The following is a 10,479-nucleotide window of genomic DNA, read 5'->3' on the forward strand; positions in this document are numbered from 1 at the left end:
ATATCTCAGTGAATGTTGTACTTAGAAACGTGGAAATTTTTTTTTGCATCAGGAGAGACAGTTCAACAACTTCCTGATTGGGTTTTGGAGCACATGGGGACTGTGTAAAAAGTTGAGTTTTTTTTATTTTAATAACTATACAACCTGTTGCAACATGAGTGATATCTGAGTACTACACGTTCTTTGGAAGCTTTAATTAGAAGTATACCTCTAGGATTAACATTTCTCCAGTAAAATCTTCCCCCCCCCATTCGCTATGCACACTGTATATTCCCATCAGCATAGAAAAAAAATTGTAATTTCCCTTCAATTAAAAAATAATTTAAAAACATCACTCTCTCTAACAAATTTGTCACATTTACCATAATTCTGCAAATTAAATAACAAACATATTGATATGTCACACACATATATGTGGTATATCACCTGCGAAACACTTTCTTCCCCCCCCCCCCCCCTCCTTGTGGGTTGTAACAAAATTCTAGATTAATTAATTTTCAATCAAATATGTTGATCATTAAGAAATATACACAAAATATGAGAACAAAATTACATTCAAATTCCTGGCAAACACACATTAGCCTATTAGCCTACACATGAAAAATGCCCGTGTTTACAGACATAAAAAATGTATTCATAATGCCCATAATTAATATATATGTATCCCTTTTTCTGTGTGTATTAAAAACCAACTATGAGAGTGTCAACAGGCCTTTCAGAAATTTGAATTTTGATGTGTTAAAATTGTCAAAATGAGATTTAGATAAGGCTAGAAAAAAAAATATATATATATCAAGCTGCCTTCCTGCTAGGCAGCTTGATTACTCAGAGATGATGATTGGCACTTCACCTTTTGTCTCTTAAATATAACCACTCATCTTTATCAGTGATTCTCACTTCACAAATCCATTCCAAAAAAGCTATGTACAAGAGGGGAAAAAAATAGTATATATTCCCCCACATTTGCCGCTGTGGTGGTCGAGTGGTTATAGTGCCGGACTCGTGATGCGAGGATCCGGGTTCGAACCCCACAGTGGTGGTCGGCTGAAGTTGGTTTTCTGTGGTTCCCAACTTCAAGGCGCAAATGCGAGCCGATCTCCCCGTTAAAAAGTCTCGCCACAGAGAGCAACAGTCCTACAACGGTAAATCATTCAACCATAACACTTCACTCATAGTTAGTAAAACTGGGGGCAGATGACAGCACTACACATAACAAGCATTACACAGAAACAAACTATACGTCAGGTTGCACTACAGGTACACGCACATTCCCGCATGTACCGATTCGTTGGGGGGTTCCGCGCGGGGGGGGGTGCATGTGTGGTGTAGCAGTAGTAGGTAGGGGCTCGGGGATCCATGATGTTCTTAAGTCAGCCACCTCGTTGGGCAATTTGCCTGTTGTGGCGTTGTATTTGTATTAAACGTTTTGCATACAGGGTGTTCTTAAAATATCAAATTCCAGGCGGGGCGAAAGAGGAAAAAAAATATGCATTCAACAATGAAATAAAATATGATTCAAATATCATACTTAAATCAATGAACTGAAATCATAGGTTTCTCCTAGGTTGAAATATGTAGACATGAAAGAAAAAAAACCAACAATCGCACACACTATGTTATAAGGCATTTGCACCTTAACAATGAACTACACAAACTACAAAAAATGATCCAGTTAATCGTCTTCTCTGGTATCTAGGTATAGAAGTCAGATTGAAAATGCATACCTTAGAGATTCATGAAATATAGACTTTCATCAAGAACATAATATGCAGGCAAAAAAAATGGTTTTATATGTGTAACTTTATAATGAGTATTTCAAACGATATTTATTTTTCAATACTATTGTAATTCAGCCTTTACCTAATAGCCCTAGTTCAGCCTTTACCTCATCATTAGCCACATAGGCAGGGTTCTAATTTAAGAAATGCTCAAAATGTCACTCACAGAGTCACTCTGTGCCAGTTTCGAGAGTGAAAATATAGTGTGCCATAAAATAAAATAATATAAATTTTTATACTTTCCACCCTGTCTAAAAACCCAATTAGAGAAAGTTGTTGCCCTGTATCTCCTTAGGTCATAGGTGGAGATAGACATGAAAGTCTGGGGGGCACGATGATGGCAATTCATATATATGAATATACATCAGTTCAATAAACTCCACCCTTTCTACCCTTGGTTGTAGACCCCCATGTGCTAGGGGGTCGCCTCCCCCATATCTCTGATCATTCCCTAGGTCAGCAAAAATGTTTTTATATATATTCTATGCAATATTCGCTGAAATATTTGAATTCAAAAATCAGAGAAAAGTTTGGGAAAGAACAGCATAAATAAGGAAAAGGAGCATAGTCTATTAGTTTATGCTGTTCTTTCCCAACTTTTCTGTGATTTCTAAATTCAAATACCAGCGAATATTGTAGTTAAAAACATGAAATATTTTTTGTCTGATTCAGAAAAGACAGGGCAACAACTTTGTAATTGCAAGTTAGAAGACTGTATAAAAATTTGAATCTTTTTTTTAATTTCGCGACACTATTTACACTCTTGAAACTGGTACACAGGGATTCTTCAACACGTTTTGAGCATTGTGTAGAACCCAGGGCTGTCTTAAGAGCATCATAGGCCCCCGGGCCAAATGATTTTTCTGAGGCCCGATGTGGTGAATTCTCGGAAATTCCAACCACATTTCATTTCTGTGAGGTCTCCGGGTGGGCCCATGCATTAAGACGGCACTGGTAGAACCATACCCCTACGATGAACTGTTGAGATAAAGGCTGAATTAGGACCAACAGGACATCCTGTATATTTTTATGAATAAATGAACTTAATAGATTAACCTAGGTGTTACCATGTGTTAGACAACGAATGTGTTTATTAGAAGGTAATTTTGGAACCATTTTCTCATTTGTGTGTGCTTTTATCATTCTCCTGTCTTAGAGCTATGTTCTTTATTTTCACATATATGAATATATGGTTTTTAATTGTATTATACTATTAATGATAGTTATTTAGTAATATATTGAATCTTTCCTCATCATAAGTTTTTTTTTTCTGGAGTAAATTTTTTGTAATTTTTTTTTTTTTTTTTTCATAGGAAGCAATGCTGGTAATCAATCTGAAGCAGTGCATTACTGGTCAAGTGAAGCTTGTATCCAGAGATGTTTGTGCAAGACCTCATACGTTTGAACTGGTAACTGTGCGCCCTCAGGCTAAAGGAGACAAGAATACTTTGATATCCAGAAGTGTTAACACGCTCACAACAACAAAGTGAGAAAAGGCAGATTTTGTTTCAAAAATTTAGCGATTATGAAAACGACTATCTTAAATTTTGTAACACTATATGTCACATAGTTTAATTGAGGCTCAACAATGAAATACTTGTGAATTTGAATTGGATTTATTCTTCAAACACTTGTTAAGGTAATCGTTACAGAAGAGAACTATTGAGTGTACTAGTAATCATTCAAATGTGGGTTATATATGATTCTTGGAACAGTATGTAAATCAGTATCAAATGTATTTTCGGTTTGAGAGAACATTCTAGAAAATCAAACAGATGCACCTTGAAAAATAATTTTTTTTTTTCTGTTTGTACCGGGATTCAAACCTGGGACCATGGGTCTGAGACATGCACATTACCATTACTCTATGCCTGCTGGTGTTGTCTTCCATTGCAACAATAAACATTGCTATTGCAAAAATGTTTCTTTTACCTGAGGACTAGTAAAATATCCAAAACAGTTTGATGGACTGATTAACCTTCCTTATGTAGATATCGTTAAGATTTGTGGCATAGTTATATTTTTGATTTTGTCTTGTGAAAATTTGAATTTAGTTTCCATGTCTGCTTGTGTCGCACAGGTTGAGAAACACCAGTTTTTACAGGATTGAGATGAAAACAAATTTCAATTCCAAGACTTGAAAAATCTTTAGTTTGTCACGTGACGGATCATTTTGCTGCCAAAATAAGGGGGGGGGGGAACTATATAACCCGTTTTCCTGGGATATTCTCGTTTACTGATATGGCCATCCTAACTTTTTTTTATTAAGAAGTCCTTGTTTTTCCCCCTTATTTTCAATTAAATCCATGCAAATTTCCATTCTTCACTACAGTGAAGGATTAAAACTATTTTGTGACTTATAAATGATAATTATGATTAAAGCCCAGAAGTTCAGGCACTAAAAATGCCTGAAATAGGCACTAAAAAAGTTGCGAAGTTGCAAGAAAGAAGTCAAGTTGCGAATAATTCTGGCTGGCTTGTATTATTTGGAATAATTATCATTTCTCTAAGTGGAACATATAGCTACTTTGTTCTTTTGTTGTAAAAAAAAAAAAGTTTTTTCTTTATATTACCACACATGCAGACTCCTTCAAGCGCGCAGGGCCCTTTGTGGCTCACACCCCCTGATGACGATTCCGGTCAATTTAATCGAAAACTAAATATGCATGTAAAATAAATGGAGCCTGAAATAAAAAGAAAAAAAGTGAAGAATAAAAAAATTCTGAATTACTCAAAGTTCGTAACTCTCTCTTTAAATGGTTTGAAAAAATTAGACTAAAAATTTCCCTGTCTGTGCTCTGACTATAAGAGAAAAGCATGCTTATTTGGCAAAAATGATTTAAATGCAAAACGTTCAAAGCTCGCAAAAAATATCAAAGGGGAAAAAAAAGAAGCAATGATTGTGTGACACATATTTTTAATAATGTATTTCAATTATGTGAATTTTAATTGAATTTTTAATCTTAATTAATATATTATTTTAATCGATTCATTTTAAGATTGCTCAGATTACTGAAAAATGTATATCGTGCATGTAAATATTTTATTTTGCTTTAATGCATCATTTTTCAAGTCAGTACGGATATAACGAAGACGTTTGCTGTTTTTTCCCAACTTCGTTATAAACAGGTCTGACTGTATATTCGTATGTGAGAGCAGCTGCTGTTTTTGCTTCATTACTGTTTCAATAATTTGTAGGTACCTGCTATCTGCTGACACTAAAGAGGAAAGAATATTATGGTGTAACCGACTGAATGATGCCCTTATGAATGTCAGAAAATGGGACCCAAACGCCATGCGTCCAATCGAAGTGAGACAAGACAAATGAGAGTCATTCAAAGTGATAATACATGGGTTTTAGAAATTCTGCTTGATTTGCATTATATTTTATAAACATCTAGTGCATGATGCATATTAGCTAAGCAATTGCTCAGCTGCTTTATTCTATTGGTATGTATGATCTTAGTGCTGTGCATTGATTTTTACTAATGAAGAGCTGGGACTGTGGCGGCTGGAAGCTGATTCTTTGGTATCAATATATTGTATGCTGTATTTATATGTGTTCCTACTCAAAGATTTGCGTATCTTGATAATTATGTACTTAACAGAGTGTGTAAATGTGATTTTTCTCCCAAGGTTTATAATCTTTTATCGCAATGAACTTTTTTTTATAAATACGTCTAGACGCTAATTTCAATCTGGAGATTTTTGTACTCGAGTTTTATATTTTTCTGTTAGGAAATAGATTTTCTCTATTCTTTCCATGTTTATATATTAAAAGATTTCTTCTGTATTTCTCTGTGTATTCTATGGTAGAATCTCATGGGATGGGAGAATTGTGTGTAGGGAAAAATAAACTTTCTACCCCATTGGATGCATTTACCGTATTTTAAGAGTCAAATAAAAATTTCCTGGCAAAAAAAAAAATTTAATGTCTCAAACCCCTGCTTAACGGTCATTCTCAGATGCAGTCAGGGACACCCTTTTCATATTACCAAAATATCTGACATCATTAAGAAATTTGCACTGTCATATCTGAAGAGGACAATGATATGGAAGAAGTAGAGTGTGGGATCAAGGAAGCTGTGTCAAAAATATTCAGACATTTTTAAAGTACTGGATCAACCCAAATACATTTTCATAGAGATGTAAAATTCTCGAGAATAATCTTTCAGAGAATATTCTCTGCTAGGACTACTATTATAAATAACTTCAGAATACTCTTATAAGTTGATGAGAATATTCTCTTATTTATAATATAGTTACATATAATATCCTTGAGAATATTCTCAGGAAGGACTACTTTCATAAATTACTGGAGAATATTCTTATAGAAAATAATAATTATATTGAAGTTATTAACAATAGTAATTCCCGAGAATATTCTTCAGTTAAAGAAATCTTTCCAGAGAGTATTATCAAGAATATGTGTAATATGTATTATAATAAATAATCTCGATAAATAACTTGAGAATAATAATTATTTTTAATAATATTCTCTACTAATTTATAATAATAGTCGTTTGAGAGAATATTCTGTCTCTCTTCCCGTCAAGAAGATGGGAATATTAAAGTTTGAAAGCAAGAAAACTAAACCAACATGGCTGAATTACACAACTTTTAAAGAAATGTGAGTGATACAGAATTTAAGTGTATGTGCATTGAAGAAAACAACAGTTCTGTATCTTAGAATGAAGGTGATTATATAAGGATAGCTTCCTTTATCAATCAATTTTGGTTTAATTTCTTTTGTTTTGAACTTTATAACCAAACTTTTAAAACACCTCATCATGACCTGGAGAATATTCTCAAACTAAAGTTGTCATTGGGGGTGATTATACCAAAAATTTTGTTGTAAATGTTTCAGGCAATGAAAACTGATTTATATTTCACAATATAAACAATTAGTAAAAAAATTTAAATTTTTCTTTTAAATAATGAATATTCTCCAATTTTTACATCCAGGAGAATATTCTCACATCTCTACATTTTCATGTAAACAATGATTGAATGGATTTGTTAGTCTCGCAACTGAAAATATATTTCGGAGTTGGAATAATCAGTGAAATCTACCAAACATTGATCAGTTTTTTCAAAAGCTATAAATATATTAATTTTGCAATAGTAATTGCCTCTCAGTGCATTATGTAGTTTCATGGTTTTAAATGCATGTTATTTTGTCAGAATTTTGTTCATTTTTAAATGATATCTCAGTTATTGTTAATACAGTAGAATCTCAGAATAACAGACTCATGAGACCAAAACTTTCGTCCGCTAATTGGGAGTGGAACCTCATTTATACGACTTTCATATTGATATGACGTTTGGCTTCTAAACATTTTAATATGTATGTCTTATTGTGGGAAAAGTGAAAAATTTATATCTTTTCATTAAACCAATTATTTGTACGACATGTGCACTACACATATTTTGCAACAAAAATTAAATTAGAAAACAATAGCATCATCAGTCTTATAATGTTGGCTTTCTTCACACGTCAACCAACATCACCAGCATTCAGAATCATTGGTGTTCAGCGACCAGGGTTGGTCTGATTTTGCTCAACTTGGAAAAACTATACCTTAAAACGCTGTGCACTTACAAACATTGCTTTTTAATAATGGTATTGAATTGTCATACTCTACCTAAAGAGAAATGCATTAATAAATCTATGTATTCAACGCTATTTAGATTTCATAAACCCATTTATCATAATATGTAAAATGATGGTTTCCCCCCCCCCCCCAAGAATTTTCTGTAATGAGCCACCACTGATATAATTACATAAATAATTGCCATTTATTGCTAAGTCAATTATATAGGCTACAGCATATAACTTGCTTTCCTCATGCTCCAGTATCATAAACATGAAAAAGTAGTGGGGTGGGTTTTTGCCAATCCTTTGTCTGCAACCACTGATTAAGCAATCGGAGGCAAACAAATTGTGGTCTGCGGAAACAAATAGCAAAAAACATCATATGACCACCTCCAGGTGGTGCATTGATTATGGAAGGATCCGCAGTGGACTTTTTACTTTTTTTTCACCCCTTTCATAGTATATCGCTCTTAAAAACGTTATATTTTAGAAACAAACATATTTCCCGCATTTTATGCTTAGGTTAACTCTGTAAGAAAAGTCACCAGGGACTCTAACCCAGACACCGTTGGCGTATGCGGGGGGGGGGGGTTGGAGTTCTAATCCCCCCCACAGCCGTGATTATAGTGTAATTTTGAGGGGGGGAAAAACTTACCCTTCCCCGAGAAGAAAAAATTCTGCATGTGCCTATATGCCAGGCAGTCTTGCATTCTGCCATCTACACCCCAGGAGAGACAACCCTTCCTTATTTCACGCACTGAAGTAGAGAATATTAGTAGATTCTCTTAAATTTATTTAATAGCCCCCTTCTCGTATTCCATTACATAAGTCTGTGGTCCGTGAGACCAGTGACTTATTTTTCAATTTTAATGCTGATTACCCTTCAAATCCACCATCCAGGACCATGGATATGCTCAGTTGATTAAATAATTGACAATTTACCAACACCAGCTCAGAATTAAACAATCTTAGTTCAATATGATAAAGAATTTATCAATCGAACGGAGTCTGGAAAAAAAATTACTGATTTTGCCTGTCCACTAACAGAGACATGGGCGGAGATACAGGGAGCCCAGCGTCAAAGGTGGAGTCGACTGATCTAATGTATATATGAATTGACATCATGCCCCCGACTTCCAATCTATCTCCGCCTATGAACAGAGTAAAATACATTAAAGCCCTATGACCGCCGATCAGAAAAGTGTCCATTAAGGGATGTTGTACTGTATTATAGTTTCAACCAGATCCCACTCTCAATATGGTCACCCCTCTTTTTATGGACAGTGTTTTTTTTTTTTTGTCCCACGAGTATAATGAATGCCACTGGGCTTATCTAACACCAACTATAGCAGAAGACCTCTGCACAAAGCTTGTGACGTCATTGAAGAATTTTATCTCGCCAATAGCCATAGGATATATTACAAAAAAGAGTGAAGATAGTGCATGCAGTGGCCTGCTATAGGTGAGATGACCACCTTCAGTGACATCACAAACTTCGCACCAAAGCTTTCTGCCATAGATGGTGTTGACTTATTTCCTAGATCTCTTCCAGCCCAGCGTTGTAGCAGAGTCAGGAACACTTTTGAGTCAAAGAAAAATTGTTTAACAAACATACACAAGTTTTACAATATATTTTCCCCAGACAAATGAGTGCTGTCATGACTCAGATTTTGTGGTGATAACAGACGAGATTGGATTGAGAGTTATTGGAGAAAAAAAAAATCTGGTTTCATTAAGAAGAATGTTCATTAATGAAGGTATATTTTACAAGTAATTGGAACAAAAGACTGTCAGGCAACAATGGTATCTGAGCCCCAGCAATCACTTTCAAAATGTTTACTTTGGTAACCGTGGTTCTCTAGTAATGCGCTTCAGACATGTATATACCTTTACAATGGTTTGTCACTTTTTTAATCCTTCCAGTAATTGAACAAAACCTGTGCAGCGCCGGGTGTAGCTACTATAAATAATAGAAAAAAATATTTTATAGAAAGTTTTTTTATATAGAATAGAAAGTATTTCTCTCTTGGTTATTTTGTTCTGAGAGTTTGGGGGGGGGGGGGGGCAAGCACTGTCACCTGCATAAAATTAGAGGGGGGGGAAGATGTGGCATTTTATAGGTTTGGTAATTTCCACACAATGACAGTTATAATGTAGATCTGGAATTTATAAAACTATTAAAAATGGTTAATGGGCGAGTTGGCACTTTGCAAGGTTCAACTGTATATGTGAGCTATATTTGACTTTAAGAAGAGCAAAGCTATAACAAGCACCTCCACACTTGTCCGACTCTTTTCTAGTGTCGGATTTGATTGGATAGTTAGTATCAAGTGATCAATGACATCTGATTAAGGATTTCCTCTCTAGTTTTGGCTGTTCTTCGTAGTTATGACGATTTTGTTTATATTTTTGACATTATCAGCCAATCAGAATAAGGCTACTGTGACGTTATGGAAACATCACCGTATGTGTAAAGTGTACCTCCTGCTGTTACGTTTGGCAACTTATCGCCAAACACCAGCGTCTATTAACGATTTTGCTTTTATTTTGTCATTACGTCTCGTTTGCTCACACGATAATAAATTACAATGATATAATTTAACTATAATACTATAACGATCATAATAATAACGATATATATTATATAATAATAATTATATTGACATGCAATAAATACAGTGGCTTGCCGAAACACAATTTCTATGTTTGGTTTTCTAATGAATCTATCAGCATTATGAATCAATAAATGATAGCAGGGCCCAGCTTCGCGAGCCGTTACTATTGTCAACTTGATGCAACTGAACCACATTTTGATTAAATCAGAAAAAAAACAAAAAACATTTTTTAGTGATTCAATAAACGATAACTTATTATACGGGGGTGGCCCCCCCCCCATTCCCCCTGTATCGCCAAGTTCGCTGTTTGGGAGACCCCCCCCCCCTTCCCGTGCGTCTGAGAATTTGTGGTGAATTATAATATAATAAATCATGTTTATCCCGTGCAACGGTTAAAAGAAAAAAATTAAATGTGATAAGAAATTAAACTTTTCAAACGAAGATGCTAGAAAAAAAAAAATTGGATTTTTACGAAGGGACTCGAACTCAT

General features: G+C 34.7%; 1 protein-coding gene across 2 annotated transcripts in view; it reads left to right on the forward strand.

Moving 5' to 3' along the window:
- The window catches only part of LOC149089732 (uncharacterized), a 28,415-nt gene extending 22,844 nt beyond the window's left edge, over positions 1–5,571 (forward strand). For both annotated transcript variants that reach the window (XM_089241347.1, XM_089241409.1), the window contains exons 19-20: positions 3,092–3,264; positions 4,977–5,571. In XM_089241347.1, the coding sequence (XP_089097473.1) occupies positions 3,092–3,264; positions 4,977–5,106 (303 nt within the window). In that variant the 3' untranslated portion in view covers positions 5,107–5,571. The remainder of the gene's footprint in view (positions 1–3,091; positions 3,265–4,976) is intronic.
- Positions 5,572–10,479: the final 4,908 nt, after the last annotated feature.

This window comes from Pholcus phalangioides, unplaced genomic scaffold (assembly GCF_987345545.1).
Source record: "Pholcus phalangioides strain wild (caught in Gottingen) unplaced genomic scaffold, Ppha-v1.0 ptg000001l_1, whole genome shotgun sequence".
Taxonomy (NCBI): Eukaryota; Metazoa; Arthropoda; class Arachnida; order Araneae; family Pholcidae; genus Pholcus; species Pholcus phalangioides.